The sequence below is a fragment of the Macrobrachium rosenbergii genome, chromosome 20, assembly GCF_040412425.1.
Source record: "Macrobrachium rosenbergii isolate ZJJX-2024 chromosome 20, ASM4041242v1, whole genome shotgun sequence".
In the NCBI taxonomy this organism is placed as follows: Eukaryota; Metazoa; Arthropoda; class Malacostraca; order Decapoda; family Palaemonidae; genus Macrobrachium; species Macrobrachium rosenbergii.
The window spans coordinates 28,640,001-28,657,500 of NC_089760.1; the positions used below are offsets into that span (position 1 = coordinate 28,640,001).

Here is a 17,500-nt window from a genome sequence, read left to right on the forward strand (position 1 = left end):
GTCCAAGAAAAACAGGTAAGAGAGAGTTGCGACTGATGTCCCAGTGTTCTGGATTTAGAAATGCCACTTCTCGTTTACCTTTAAGCCCGAAACCCAAGAAGGTTTTCCACCAAAATGCTGACCGTGGGCGGAGTTATGAAGCCCCGCCCCTAAGTCCTCCCACAATTTGACTCTGCACCTCTCAAGAAATATATTGCTAGAATAGTCATGAAGAAGGGAACAGGATTAAAATGCTCAAGTTGCTTCTGTATGTATGATTAGTTAGCCCTTAGCCTGCACGGACCCTTTTTGTTGAGCTCCCTTTATGTTTATAGTTAAACCACCAAACTTGCAACATGTGCCCACGGGTACCAATCTTACCTTATTTCAACATGATATAAAAAGTATGAAATGGTTTTACTGTCAGTAGAATCTTGACGAGAAAATTTATATGTACTGTAATATGCTGAACGTATTACAAGAACCCTTTGCCAAAAAATTACTCTGATTTGTGCTCACAAATATTGGTTTGAAGCCTCAGTATTGGGAATATTTTAGCTCGTGTCAGTTGTTTCTCTGCACCAGCGTGAATTGATTTTTTAACTGTTATTTTCTAGTTTAAATTAACCATTATCTCAGATTACAGTAGCAAGATTTTCAAGTATGACAATGGAAGTTATTTTTATAAACTCCCAGGTTACGCACCTTTTATTTTGCAGTCGAAGAAGGAGCTATATAAACTCACATTATCTGGGTTGTTGGTCTGGTTGGGATAGATTAAGCCGTTCAGTACCATCAAGCAGCCAGAGATTCCCTGAGGGTGCTACATAAGGCCACCTTATCTAAACAGCCACTCTTTTGAAGAGCAGTGTCTCATTTTCCTCTGTGATAAAAGAAGCCTCGCCACTCGTAAAAGACGTCACAGAACACATCTTAAGGCATGCAAGCAACTGAATTGGCTTGAGTTTTATGGGAGTGCATTCAGTATACATGGCGCTCATTTGTTAGTAAATGACGTGTTAAGGGATTTGAGAAGACCATTAGAATCTCAATGCCTTCAAAAGTGAATATTTGGTTGGTGCTGCAGAATACCACGAAAATAAGAAAAAAGAACTTTAACCACGACAATTACGATAAAGAAAACTGCTTCTGTAAAGCTTCCTTCAGATCTTGAGCCTCCCGCTTTTTGGTGAATCAGAACATCTAACAGATATGTGCTTTCAGTGGCATCGGAGGGTCAGTGGTCTTTATAAAACTGACTATTTAATGGCAGCTCTTAGACTCCTTCTTCTATACGACCAGATGTATGTCAATAATATCGACATATATTTTTCAAGTGGCTTATTCACTTGTTTTATCAGATGCCAGAAGGAGACAGCGTCAGCAATGTTAGTTGTTAATTGATAAAGTTGACATATGCGTTCTCGCTCTCTGAAACATGAGGTCAGCGAAGAGAGCTTCAGGTCGGAGAAGATTACAAAAAATTATTAAGCAGGAAAATTTATTATCATCTTTATGTCCTCATGTATAATGGGTAACATTTGTTTGTAACTATATTTTATTGAGTAAACAACGTAAAAATTTATGTTAGCCAAGTTCCTGTAAAAAAATACCCTAGTCTTACCTGGAGGAAACATTATACCTTCTCTCTCTCTCTCTCTCTCTCTCTCTCTCTCTCTCTCTCTCTCTCTCTCTCTCACACACACATACACACACACACACACACACACACACACACACACACACACACACACACACACACACACACACACACACACACACACAAATGGCCTAGTAACGCAGTAATAGCGAACTGAATTTGCAAATTCCGTATTCTTCTGTTGACCTGTTTCTTAGGTACCTAGTTGTTAGCCATCTGTTTTGGGTCACATCTGTGTGAATAGAGAGAGATAGAGAGGAAAACTCAAGTTTTTGTGTATTACTCGAAAAATGCAAACCGTCATAACGGGCCGACCTTGACGAGTTATGCACATCCCACCAGAGCAAAGTCATTCATGTGAAAGTATCTGTTTCTCTTAAATCCTTTGTGATGAGTTTAGTTCGTTGACTGTTTCATATGGTAATTATCTTAAATGCTAATTATGATAATTATTTCTTTATTTATGACAATGTATTGTGACCACCACCAGCAACTTAGCCAGCTAATTCCTGGCATTATTTCCACATTAGATACACGCCCTTAAATAAACAGAGAGTTGATAGGATTTGAGGTTTTCGAGAAATATTTTTTCCACAGTTCAGTCCTCTGATAATGAGCAGTTTCACAGAAAGTTTAGTGGGGATGGAAATTCAGCTCGCATCTGTTGAACAAAGACACATTTACAACAACTATAGGAGGCCTTTTCTTAATGAGACAGTTGGATCTGTAGGATTTCAATCTTGATTCATCAGTGAATTTTCAATGTGTGTGTGTGTGTGCGTGTGTGTGTGTATGATAACTTATGATTAAAATAAAAAATAAAATTTATGAGTTGATTTCGTATTGAATTTCAATGACTACTCATATTTTATTTATTCACCGATTTTGTTGGGTTACCAATCACCCCATAAGGTTAAGTTGACGAATTGTTTAATCCCCCCTACAAACGAAATGAAAAGTGGAGAACAAATAGACTTAATTTCTTTGATAAAGATTTAATGACATAAAGAGATCTAAACGATCGCCAGAAATGATCACCTCATCATTATTTCTACTGGCATCTAATTTTCAAGCCAGTAACAATTTATTTCTTAATGTACAAGAGAAAAAGTCAGAAATGGACCATAGGCAAAACTTAGAGGAAAGGAAAGAAAGAGCTTGAAATAGGAGATAAAAAAAAGGTTAACATGATACGATACTTATTTCCCTGTCTACCTTACCATCGTTCGTGCAATCTCAGTTTTATGCCGACGTGAAATAGATTTTTATGACCGGGTGGCATTAAGAAACTGAGTTGTTCAGGTGATCTTGGGCTCTGGTCAAATACACAATGGAATTATCTGTTTCGTAGTGCAATACAATTCGTACTTGTTTTCCTGGATGCTTTTTTATATTATTCTGGACTTTAAAGATGTAAGCAAGTTATGTTATATATGTATGTACGTATATATATATATATATATATATATATATATACTGTATATATATATATATATATATATATATATATATATATATAATTATATATATATATATATATATATATATATATATATATATGTGTGTGTGTGTGTGTGTGTTTGTGTGTGTATATATATATATATTATATATATAATTATACATATACACATAAATATATACACGCACATATATGTATATATGTATTAGATAACTGCTTGAAATCACGGGACACTTCCCATTAAGATACTAAATACCTGAGGGAAAATGGAACTCAGCTTTTAAACATGTAGAGAGCTGCTGTTAGAATTTATGCAACTATGCCGGACACACATCCGGACTCAACTGGATATTCGTACTCAGGGCTGACGTCGTTGACTTTTATAAATCAGTTTTTCAGACGTTTCAACCGTTCTTCGAACTCTGATGCTTTCGATAGTTGTCTGGCTGAAGGCCAGAATCCGGATGAAGGAATGCGTTCAGTATACCGAACGTTGGGGGACATTGGGTGCGGTCATTGTTTTGATGGGTGCACGTGACCGCCTCGCAACATCATTGGTCTGTGTATCCGCCTTGTTAAGCCACATTCTATTTACTTGGTACTTAATGGGTGCTAACAATGAATGACAGGCATTAGGAGTCTGATGTAAGTGGCTGTGGGTCACACGGATACCCGCAAAGCCTGAGGCGTAAAATTCATGATATTTACCAGGTGTTGAAGCAATATTGTTATGAAGTAACAGAGAATGGGATTCTGTAAATTTCCGTCTTTTTATCCGGTGTTTTACCTTCCACAAACTCTTCACTGTCTCCAGCCTCCCTTCGCTTTGTTTTCACCTAGGTACGGCTAGGTCTTCCAACTCTTCTGGTGCACACCGGAGGAGCCCAGCTAGTAGTACCGCGTACTGTTCTCCCAGGGGTTGTTCGAAAGACATGTCCCAACCATCTCCATCTCCCTTCATTACCTCATTTACATGATTATGCATCTTCCTTAATGATCCATTTGGTATCATTACTAAATATCCATCCATCTGATTCCTAATATTTTTCTTCTTTCTCAGCTCGACAGATTCTTTTGCCTAGAATTTCATTGTCACTCCAAAATTTTACAAAATAACCCCTTTATTAAAAAATGTGCTCTTTCACATTTTCTCTTCTTTAGCGCTTGAACAATAAGCAGGCGTAAAAATCATTATTATAAATGGAAAAAATTTTGTTTTTAAAACTACTGTACCCAGTTATGGTTTTTCACAAACATCTTTGTAAAATATAAACTCTTCTTAAGAAAATTGTAATCCACATTTGAAATGTTAATAGCTGACTTTCCAAAACATGCAAATTATAAGATATTTAAAACGAAGTATATAGAAAGTAATATGCTCAAAAAGCTTACTTTAAGAGAAAGCTTTTAACCTTCAGATATTGCAATCGGCGTGATATTCTCAAGAATATATAGCTACCAAACATTTATCTTGTTATGTAACTAAAGTAGAATAAACCTCGGGTCTACCAAAGAAAGTTTCCATGGGGTATGTCTAAGATCGTAAAATAATAACTGATTCCTACGGGAAACAAATATCATGGATAGTTATTTGCAGAAAATTATCCTCTGGTAGGAAATTATTTGCCTACTCATACCTAGCAAGCAACACTGTCTGCTAACGGAGGTTTTTTGAAACTCTCAGATTAAGGGTTGCAGTTTTCGCTGACTCACCTTAATCACAGGGTATCCTAGACATCGCTTGTACAAATTTTGATAGGTTTCAAGGCTGCTAATTTCCACCTAACACCTGATTCATGATAAACGATGACATACAAATTCTTTTAAATTCTCATGTGTGTGCTTCAATATTTTTTTTTATGCTCAGCCGAACGGTCCGCCGATTTCGCTTGTAAGATTACAAAGTAAAGTACACAATAGTTACTCGTGGACGTTCAAACGGCCTTTCATTTGTGAACGCCAGATTTCCTTATAAAAACCAGTGGATGTCTTCATCTTGTAAACCTTTACAATTGGACATCATTATTTTACAGAATATGTATACTTATATTCGTATATGTACAGTACACACATACAAATTACGTTCGTAAGAATGCAAAATAGTTACTTGTGGACTCGAACTGGCGTTTTATTTGTGCAACGTCAAATTCGCTTCTAAAGACGTGGGGATATCTTCACCTTCGAAAGCTTTACTACCGCGTACCATTATTTTACAAAACACACCCACACACACACACATATATATATATATATATATATATATATATATATATATATATATATATATATATATGTATATATATATATATATATATATATATATATATATATATATATATATATATATATATATATATATATATATATACATATATTCGTGAAGTTATAAATGTCGCTTAATATCTAGTTCACGCTACTTCGGGAATATTCCCGATGGGGAATTATCATCGAAGGGGAATTTTTTAATGATAAATAGATCGCTGCGCCGGGTCTCGATCCCACGACATGGTACCTTCCAGCGACTCTATTCGACGGTCAAATCATTGAGCCACCAAGAGACCCGGCGGTACCGATCCATTTATCATAAAAAAAAAATTACCTTCGGTGATAATTCCTCATCGAGGATATTCCCGAAGTAGCGTGAATTGATATTAAGCGTCATTTGTAGCTTCATGAATGTGTATAAATCACGGTGTGATAAAATTTCATATATAATATATATATATATATATATATATATATATATATATATATATATATATATATATATATATATATATATATATATATATATATATATATATATATATATATATATATATATATATATATATATATATTATACATAATTATATAAAAATACACACACACATATATATGTATGTATGTATATATGTATATATATATACATGCAATGCCAATTTCATACATTAAATTTAGGAAAACTATGTTTTTATTAGATATATATTCCAATTTCCAAAGAAAATTCCCAATGAAGCGTTACCTATAGGAAATAACTTCTTTAGATTAGTGTACTCACAGGGAAAATGCTTTTAGATTATTGTACTCACTGGAAAATGCTTTTATCATAACATCTAACCTTCTTCATCATAAAAGGCAAACAAAAAAAGGAGAAACAGTGAATGCAAGAAAGGAAATAATACCAGTTTTACGCTCCGTTTCAAAAACTCCAAGCCACTATCTCTCCTGCCCTGTTCCTTCTGTGACGCAAACAAAATCTCTTTTATTTTCATTTATATTCAACGATTTTTTTTAATAAATGGAAACACGGCAGAAAGTCCCGTAATGTAAACTTTCATTTGCAAAGTTTTCCACAGTGTGTGTGTTGGAGAGAGCCCAGCTGTGCTTCTTGGTTTTATTCTTTTCAGTATTAATTTTGAATGAACATTTCCTCCCTGGAGCAGAATTGGATATGGAACTGTTTCGTTAACTTCAAGAGATCACTCTTGTTACGCCTCTATCCGCTGGAATCTCAATTTCATTCATGTCAATATATTTCTACACTTTCCCGTGGGTTAGTCTCTCTCTCTCTCTCTCTCTCTCTCTCTCTCTCTCTCTCTCTCTCTCTCTCTCTCTAACTAACATAGTACTTTTATCCTTCAGTAAAATATATGAAAGGAATATTGGGAAACGAACTGGAAGAAAAATAGAAACAAGAATTGTTTCACGCGATGACGGGAAAAGCGACACTGAAAAATGACTTCAATAGTATTACAATCTCAGGTAAAATATTTTCATAAAATTTATCTCCACTCGAAAAGGAAGAGGAAAAAGAAACATTATATAAAAATGGGACGACGGAAAGCTGGATTACTTGAAAGAAAAGAAAACTTGTAAGTTTCTCTCAGCTGAGAGAAAAGCTCTCGTGTACAAAAATGAGATACTGACTTTTTCCCCAGATACGTAAAAAAAAAAAAAAAACTCCCAAACAGCTGTCTGGCATTGGAATATTTTCTCTCTCCCGCTCCGACTGTTACTCAAAAACTCATTAATTTTTTTATCCACATTTTTCTTTTATAGAAATATGACATGAATCTCGATGAACAAACTTACATTTGGAAAGATTTCCAACACGCTAGTCAGAAGGAGCCGGTGTATATATCTTGATTTTGGGTTTAGCATGTAAGCGTATCCTTCCCTTTTCGAGTTTAATATGATGAAAGTGGTCTTTAGACATGTTTAGTCTCTGGAAGCCAGAATACGTCCGTAATATTAAATTTATATAGTTGTTTTTTGAAGACTATTCAATCTCTCTCTCTCTCTCTCTCTCTCTCTCTCTCTCTCTCTCTCTGTCTATCTATATATATATATATATATATATATATATATATATATATATATATATATATATATATATTATATATATATATAGATACATAGATAGACATAAAAAATTTAACCCTAAGAGGCTGTGACTCCGGGTATTGCCCTGCATTTTCCAAGTTATTAAAAAAAGAAAGGATTCTTTGTATGGGCGTGGTCTTACACATGTACTGTATACTTTTATCCATACGCATTTTCCATGTAGAGAAGGCGGCTCCAGAGGGCACGAGCCTTCTGATTCTCAACAAGTGTTATACAGTGAAGGTACTCCCTCACGGCCTACCCTAGTGCTACTTTATAGAGTGTATTTGTAGACGGCGCCAGGTACTTCTTTCGTAGCATCTCGTTTGCTGGAATAGCAGAGTGAGAGAGAGAGAGTTTTCAGCTGTAAGTTTGCCTTTTGGTGCATGTAACGCAAGTTTTTACAATGCCTTTGCCATGATGACCATTTAATCTGTTCTCTCGTAAGTAAAAAGTAAGTACGGATGCCTTAGTTTAACCAGACCACTGAGCTGATTAACAGCTCTCCTAGAGCTGGCCCGAAGGATTAGATTTATTTTACGTGGCTAAGAACCAGTTGGTTACCTAGCAAAGGGACCCACAGCTTAATGTGGAATCCGAACCACGTTATAACGAGAAATGAATTTCTGTCACCAGAAATAAATTTCTCTAATTCCTCATTGGCCGGTCGGAGAGTCGAACGCGGGCCCAGCAGAGTGCTAGCCGAGAACGATACCAACTGGTCCAATGAGGAACGCTGTTCTGTCATACCCGTCAGGTTTCTCAAGTAATAAAAACAAAGAGAATACAACGTGTCACGATGGTATTTGAGTTGGACTTGCAAAGAAGTTCTTCAGATTAATAATGACATCTTTTTGAGTGATGGTACTGTGCCATATTTATCTGTCGTTAATGAAGGGGTTGAATTTCAAAGTTATCGTTGGAATGACCATCGATGCTAACTTTCTTCCGTGTGGAAGTTGTAATTTTCAGGTCACAAATGGGAAACAAAACTCGTGATAGTTAGATGTATAGCTAATAGTCTTTCTTTGGCATCATTAGTTCCTCGTTGGACGAGTCGGTAGAGTTCTCGGCTAGCACTCTGCAAGGCCCGAGTTCGAGTCTCTGGCCGGCCAATGAAGAATTAGAGGAATTTATTTCTGGTGATAGAAACTCATTTCTCGGTATAATGTGGTTCGGATTCCACAATAAGCTGTAGGTCCCGTTGCTAGGTAACTAATTGGTTCTTAGCCACGTAAAATAAGTCTAATCCTTCGGGCCAGCCCCAGGAGAGCTGTTAATCAGCTCAGTGGTCTGGTTAAACTAAGATATACTTAACTTTGGCATCATTGTTCCTTAGGGTAGCAAAATTTGGAGATGCGTATGCTGTAATGGCTACACAATATTCTGCTAAAGAGGCTGTAACAAGGATTGCATGAAACAGTAACAGCTAAAGTGTTTTTATTTTTTTTTTTTTTTATCATCAGCTGCCTGATTATTGGGTAATTTGTCCCCGTTCTCCCCATTTCATGTCTGTTGTTTCCGACTAAGTCCTTGCAAATAAACTTTCATCTTTGAACGATCTCCCTTCTTTAGCGGGATAGTCAGTCCGTCACCGCTGATAAATCCCCCTAATTACTTCCCTGGGCCCCTGTTAACCATTCAGCTATCGCTTGCCAACGATAAGTTTAATTCATTAGTAAAGGTTATCCAGTGCTATGTGCCCGTTATAGAAAAAATGGTTGATAAGTTTGTCTTTTGATTACTGCCGCGGTTGTTACTAGATAACTGACTTATTTTTATCTTTTGAACTAGGAAAATGGTATGGAATTTTTGACGGACGACTTTTGTAACTTTTTACGAAAGCTTATTTTGTGAGTCTGGCATTTCGGTTGGCGGCATTAATACCTCCGTCACTATTGTCTTCTCGGCATCTTTGTGAACCACTGTCGTTCACACCCAACTCCTAAGTTGTGCTACAAGTTTCTAAGTGCTGAATTTTAGAATGAAGTTGAGCGCCACATCCCCATGCTACTAAACATATACGTTATCAGGAGCATTTGCGCTAGTGGCGTCTTGCTTCCATTTTAGTCACCTATCCAAGTACTGACCATACCCAAACCTGCTTAGTTGCACTTACGGAGAGACCGTTTATTTAATAAAGATTCATCTGCATGACAGTTTCTGGTGGTCACCAATCCATGTACTGACCAAATCCAAGGCTGCCAAACTTAAGCGTTTGGGAGACTAGAGGTACAGCGAAGGTGTTCCAAAGGGCTGGGTAATTACAGCCTGGTTCAAAAACCTGAACTCACGTTTCCTGTTGTTTACCTTTAAATCTTAAAATTTTCAAAAGATTTCGAAAAAATCTGCAAACTTTCAAAAGATTTACTTTACATTATTATTCCCCTTATGTGTTTATACTTCAGTGCCTTGTTTCCTTTTCACCAGTTTCTTGGACCAGTTTGATTTAACAGAATACCATTATATTACGTTATTAATTGTAAGCTATGCAGTAATCAAAATCGAATATTGGGAGCTTGAAACGTTGCGAAATTTCTAGGATCGTCAAATATCACTGTGATGCAAAACATTTCGGAAATCGATATAAATTACCCTAAGTATTTTAATAAGAGTTCAGAGCTTATTAATAATAATGATAATAATAATAGTAAATCAGTGTATATATATATACACATATATATGCAGGTGTGTGTGTGTGTGTGTAAACGTATAGATGTGTGTGTGTATATATATATATATATATATATATATATATATATATATATATATATATATATATATATATAAATTTAGAAAATATTATGCATCATACATTATTCGAAAAATAAAATCTACAGCTTGTTGCTACTGAAGAAGAATGCAGATATTTAGTGATCCAGGCGCATAATTTTGTTGGATTCCACTTTTAATTGAAAGAAGAAATTCAAGTGCTTTCAAGAAAGGAGATATAAAAGACCTTGCAGTTGTTGACATTATATAGCAACTCACTCCTAAGACAAACTGCCGATTCCTAAGTTCTGTTGCCAGTGTCAAGCATTGGTCTCTATTAAGATTGCTAGCCCGAGGCGAGTGTTGCCACATAAGGCTACGGGTTGTATCAATGGCGTTTTGTTATTATTGCTTGACAAGTATTCAATAATTTTGGAATAATAATTTCGGAAACATCCGACGCCAGGTTTCATCAGGGAAAAAAATGTCTTCTCCAGGATCTTTATCTTATAGATGAATATTAGGGCGATTCATATTTAGGTAATGTTTGTTTTTGCTGTCGATAAAATATACATATTCTTACTGTCGAAGTGGCTCGTATAAAATTCTGTTCGTGAAAGAAATCGTCGAGTTTGAGGAAAATATTTCTTCAAAATGTCGGAAGTAAAATGATATCTTCTTTTTTATAATTACGACCGGGAAACTCTTCCAGAAAATATACAAAAGGTGGGATCTTTTAAAAAGTATATGTCAGGAAATCACGTGAAAATTTTAGGGTGAAAAAAATTCTCTCTCTTACAAGACTTGCACATTTACTTTTCCTCCTTTTATGATGTTTTTCCAGTCTCTTTGTATATCCATACTTAATTATTATTATCTAGTGGAATCTTTGCATTTTGATAATTACCTAAGAAAATAAGCAGTTATGCACGTATGGCGCACACATCATATATATATGTATATGTATATATATGTATATATATATATATATATATATATATATATATATATTTATATATAGATAAACACACACACACACACACACACACACACACACATATATATATATATATATATATATATATATATATATATATATATATATATATATATATATATATATATATATATATATATTTTTTTTTGAGCTACCTCTAATTCTGTACTGTAAAAGGTTATTGACCAAAACACGAGAAAATCAACCATAGTATTGTAATCTGGTGATTTGTTCTTCTAAAACCTGATATGTACTTCTCATATAATAACTTCACTGAAAGTCTTATAATTTTCCACTGGCATTTGAGGTACTACCAGGAGTAAATGTTTCTTGTAATAGCATAATTTTCCTTCAAAATATCAAAAGTCAACGGAAAGGTCATTTGCCACAACAGGCAAACACAAGATGCTGATTGAGTTATTTGAAGTGTTTTACAAGGGGTTTTGAATTCATATCATTTGTGTTTAAAGGGAAAAGGTTACAAGAAAAGCACTTTTCAATCAGAACTCAGCCAGAGGCATTAGTATTAAAAAAAAGAAGATAAGGAACTGAGAAATCAACAAAATTCAGCTCGGTGGTCATTGTATAAAATTCACGAGCTGAATGTCACTTAGCAACGCAATAACCTTGAAAGGCACTCAGAATTAATAAATTATGAATGGTATAGGTGTAGTATTACGTATATAAAACAATCACTTTTAAGGAACGGCATAAGGCCGCCTTACTCTGCACTAAACAACTAACTCTGAAAGCCCCTTTCTGATTTTGGACATCAGCGCATTATTATTATTATTATTATTATTATTATTATTATTATTATTATTATTATTATTATTATTATTATTATTATTATTATTATTATTATTATATTAAGCAGCCAGGCTCGTAGCTTCTCAAGACTTTGTGAGGCATTATCGCTCTCACCAGATTCCTAAATGCTGTTTGAAGCTTCCAAACGATGGTTTTTTGGAAGAGGTTGAGAGGTCCATGCCTAATTATTATTATTATTATTATTATTATTATTATTATTATTATTATTAGTAGTAGTAGTAGTAGTAGTAGTAGTAGTAGTAGTAGTAGTAGTAGTAGCAGTAGTAGTAGTAGTGTCAATTTCCCCTTAGAACCAATGTCGATTACACTTTGGGTAAAAAATATTATAGGTTTTTATCCCTCATATTGAGATACTTTATGTTACCTCAATGTTACCTACATCCCTAAAAAATCGAAATTTATCATCAAGCACATTCAGATACAGCTATTTCAATTATTATAGGAAGAAACACATTGTCATTGCCTAAAAGTGTTATTAATAACGACAGTCTGAATAAAATCAAGTTCATAATAAGAACCACCAATATAAAAAGAAAATGTCTCATTACCCAGAAACTAATTATTACGGTAATAATAGAAAAAAACAATAATATATCGTCCACTTACACACAGCTTCATTTCGGCGAGGAGGGCGTCGGCGCTTGTCGGAAAATTGCATCCATTGCTTTCCTTATATATAGGCAACTGTTACCATCCATCCTCCCATAGATTCGTTGCCGGAGACCGCTAGATGTGTTCCAGCCCCCCAATCATATTCCTATGAAAGGTGAGAGGTCCTGTGGTACTGATGAGAGAGTTGGCGGTTTCTTTATTCCCTTGTCTCGTTTTTTATCCTTTCCATTTAGACTGAGATTGGAAGGAAAGTCTTGCCCTTTTGCTTATGACTGGAAGGCCTTTTAGCACCCGGAGACAGTCGTTTTTTATCGAATCGTTACAAATTGAGGGGTAACTGAATTCCATGTGTTCGCTTCGTGGAATGTATGGTATGGTGTGCAGAGGTGGGAGGGGATGGAAAAGAGAAAGAGAGAGTTTAACAAGTTAACTTATCTTCCACAGTTATGTCTTAATGTATTTGAGTAGGTCACTGAGTCCCTGGGTATATGGACCATGCTCTGAGCGAAATCAGGGAGGGCCTAATAACGTGTGCATTTATTTTTTTGTTTGTTTCAAGGTTTCATACCTTAAAGCGTCCTGCCATTGTATTTGTTTGGCTGCCAGATGAAATAGAAATTAAGGTAACTACCGCTTGTTGCTTTTACAAAATAGATATTTAGTTATGTGAAAGATTTGCATTCCCTATTAACATTTACGTGTACGTAATGTTATAAATTCCATGAATGAATCCTGGACAAGGAATGTGAAGAAACAATGTTGGAACAAAAGTGAATATGGGAAAAGGGGAATCTGACAGGTGATTCTGTAGGTTTCCTCTATAGGAAAGAAAAAATCACAGACTGGAGAGGTCAGAAGAATGGTGATTTACAGATTTTGGTTATTCAGGTCGCTAGAAAAGCATCTTGGAGAGGTTTCGTAATCTGTACTACTACGGCTACTCAGTAAAGAAAAATAGATAAATAAATTAATAAAATTCGATTACATAATTTTTTCTTCTGTTTCATCTCTACAATGGCTGTATGGAGTGGTGCTTCCTTATGTGGCTTGCTAATTTCTGTCCCATCCTTCATAGACTTAGGGTATTCGAAGCCATTAAGTTTAATGAATGATGCTGTCCAGTCCATGAGTAGGCATTCTTTTTTATATACCAGCATTATTATGGACACTCCTCCGTGAGCTGAAGGAGGAAGTCCCTTAAACACTCATGCCTCTTCTCACATCATTCTGTAGTAATCAGTTAAATCATTGGAATGCTTGGTTCTGTGTTTCTTCCCTTAGAATCCAAAGCTTTGACCTTCTCGCATCTGTTCTCGTTGATTCATATATCATCATCTCCAGTATTTCATGAGATGGGTCTGCCACTTCGTTAGGAAATAAGTGCAATTTCTTTTTTCGAGTCTGGGTAGGGATTTTGTATTAAATGAAAAATGAGGGATGTGATGGCCTGTTGGATGAGAAACGGCGGTAAATTCTCGCTAATTCGACCCCTTCTCATCCGGATTTTCTAATGATCCTGATAAATTTTGGATTCCCAGACAGTTTCGCAGGAAATTTGTGAAAATGTGTAAACAGAGATGTTTCACAAAATACTTTATGCAGTCAAATAAACATATGAAACTAATAACATACACAAATGTAATAGTGCGGATGTAATAATTAAACTATGAAAAAGAATTAAAACTGGTTGGGGTAAAAAAATGTAGTAAAGCAAAAAGGTATGTTCTCTCTCATTTGATCGATGTCTGTTTTAAAAAACATGTTACTTATTTTAGTAACTATACACATTACTGAAATTAACTGCATATAATACTCTATAGAAATACTCCATAGAAAAAATTAATGAAAACTTATTAAGATATTGTTGCAGCTTTGTGTAAATCTGATCAGGTGATATAGCCATATTTTTCATGGTGGTGTGAAAAGTATTAGAAGAATAATAAAATGATTTAATTAATACTTTTATTATATTAATAATCTTTGCAATATACACAGTAATTTCAGCATGGTATTCTATTTGGCATACAGTTACTTGGTAAATTTTCCTTAGATAATACATCCGTAGACGAGCTTTGTTGTATACTTAGAACTTCGTTGATGCGTTAGGTTGCTTATAGTTATGGATATGCTCAGATAAGAATGAAATTGATTAGAATACAACTTTAATCGTTATATTTTACTCGATGTTTCACAACTTGATATGCCTGGTTGGACTGTTGTTATGTAACTTGCTCTAATAAGTTTCAGTGACTTGTCATTCAGTAGAATAACCATGTCAGGAAATGAGATGCAATGACATGTTATATGTTATAGGATACAGTAATAAATGAAAATAATATTTGATGCAGTTAAAATTAATGAAATCTTACAGTTTAGTCAAATTAAATAGGCATGTTGTACCGTAGGTTTCTAGTCTCATTTTGTTTATTTTCTTTCAGCCGATTTATTTACTTGATTCTTGGTAGTTTGAAGTTTATTTCACATATGATTCATGTATAACTTCATTCTTTATTCAGTTAGATGTAATAATAGTTGTGTTTGGTTATAGTATTGAAAATTTATTGAAAGAAGTTCACAGTTGAGTTACATTATACTTTTAATGCATAGATGATTTTGGGTGAAACGAACGACATACTTTAAGCCGAGAATTATGGTGGCTTAGGCCGGCAATTTTCGCCGAATCCTGGCAATCAGGGAATTAAGGTGTCTCTTAAGATGTCAGATATTGAAGTTTTATAGCATATAGTTGTATCCACGTACACGTTATGCCTAAATATGTACTCAACTATACATAATATATATATATATATATATATATATATATATATATATATATATATATACACACACACAATATATGCATATATATCTGTTCTTTATATATATATATATATATATATATATATATATATATATATATATATATATATATATATATATATATATATATATATATATATATATATATATTATATATATATATATGATTATCGTAATTAAAATATATGTGAATTGCTTTAATCACTTGTCGAATATTTACATTTTTGAGTAAGGGGAAACATTTCATATCTATTTATGCTTATTCACATCCTTATTTATCACTGCTATGTAAGCACTCAGGGTGAATTGAAATGCCGCGTCGGTTTTAAACAGTGGTAATTTTTAAACAGAGAATATGACAGACAGGTTGCATTGCGTGATGTATTTATGGTGATAAAAGGTTCTCCCAGTTCATCACCAAACAAGGAAAACTCTAAGTTATGTAAACGTTTTTAAGAGGAATGCAATCACGAGAGTGATTTTGGATCTGTGAAATCATGTCGGTTTTTCATCTTATTAAAAATAAAAGTTGTGAGTCACTGTGTTGATGAATCTTACCCACCCTCTCAGGTAAGGATTAGGAGGATTAAATGACCCTCGAAAACAGGATCTGTTCACTCTCTTATTAATGGAAATGAATATCATGCTTCCTTAAGCAAGTTTGACTTAATTTCAGTTTTATTAATTTCTATATATATATATATATATATATATATATATATATATATATATATATATATATATATTTTTTTTTTTTTTTTTTTTTTTATTTGTTAAGAATTTGTTATTTTCTTTGCTCCTTTGTATCTTGTTTCGCAAAGTATTAATCATTTGTATGTCATTTCTCGTGCGCATTCATGGCGTTTTATGACTATTCCAAATGAAAATCTACACACAATAATAATAATAATAATAGAATGACTGATACGTAATTGCCCTGAAAGTTTAAATCTGAATTGCCTGAGCGATCCCAAACTGTATATTAACTAACCCAGTTATGTATTTCGAGCCACAATTTCCAAACTATTATATACATCTTGCGTCCGCATTCCTGGCAAAATCAGACCTTCCGCCTGCAAATTCGTGATCTGGGTAATGGTTTTGATGCGCATATTGGTGTTGCTGCAAATGCCTGAGGGCTTTGAAGCAAATTGGGGAAGGGCAGAGAAGGGATAACCGAGCTGCAGCGATGAAACAGATATCATCATCTGTGTTCCCTGTTGTATTCAAAGTGCCAAATAATTCCCGTTTTCCTTTTGCGATGAAGGCTGAAGGTCGGTTTGGTTTAATTTTAGTGTCCTTTATGTATTGCTTTGAGAATGGTTTCTCCCGTTTTCTTTACGTTCCGAAGCGAGACTTGGATTTACTTTGCAAATGGACATTCGCGATAGGGTTATATTGGATGATTTGTCTTTTGAGAACAACAAATAAATGGCATGTCCTGAGAGGATAATTGACCATTGACTACCAGGCATTTAAACAGATGAAGTAAAGTTGAAATTGAATAGAAGAGGGAAAACTTGATATGAAATGCCTGAATATTACTTCGAAAAGAAGTAAAATAGTATTCCCAGATAAACTTTTCAGATAAAAGCAAAAATAATGAAATGTAAAGAGGACAAATTAATTTGGGAGGAGCAACGGTAGGAAAGGTTAAGTTAGAATAGGAAAAAATGGATGAAGATTCACATAAAATTCGCCATTGGAGACTGGAAACAGAATGCATTGGGAATAAATAAAGTATGTATTAGATAAGAAGAAAGATAAGCCAAACTCAAGTAAAAAAAGTGTTCATGGTTTAATTTTAAATGCATATCAGTAAGCAGACTCACTGTAAAACTGTTAATATCACAAACTGTAACTGAATTAATGTAGCAGAAAAAAAAAACATTATAATAATAACGGAGATAGAAAACGAAAATAAATTTGGGGAATGAATTCAGCAACGGTAATTATAAGAGCTTGAAAACCCTTGGCAAGTGCATACCTCAAAGCTATGCATATTTTCATTCTGGGTCAGGTAATTTGTCTGCATCCTCAGATAACCTTACAGCTTCTCTTAATT

The 17,500-nt window shown here is 34.3% G+C and overlaps 2 protein-coding genes across 9 annotated transcripts in view; one reads left to right on the plus strand and one right to left on the minus strand.

Moving 5' to 3' along the window:
* Positions 1-12,703, minus strand: part of LOC136848928 (uncharacterized) — a 16,762-nt gene extending 4,059 nt beyond the window's left edge. The window contains exon 1 of the mRNA XM_067121745.1: positions 12,610-12,703. Within this exon, the coding sequence (XP_066977846.1) occupies positions 12,610-12,621 (12 nt within the window). The 5' untranslated portion in view covers positions 12,622-12,703. The remainder of the gene's footprint in view (positions 1-12,609) is intronic.
* The window catches only part of LOC136849181 (uncharacterized), a 1,024,479-nt gene that overhangs the window by 803,508 nt on the left and 203,471 nt on the right, over positions 1-17,500 (plus strand). The gene's annotated exons all lie outside the window — the stretch shown is intronic.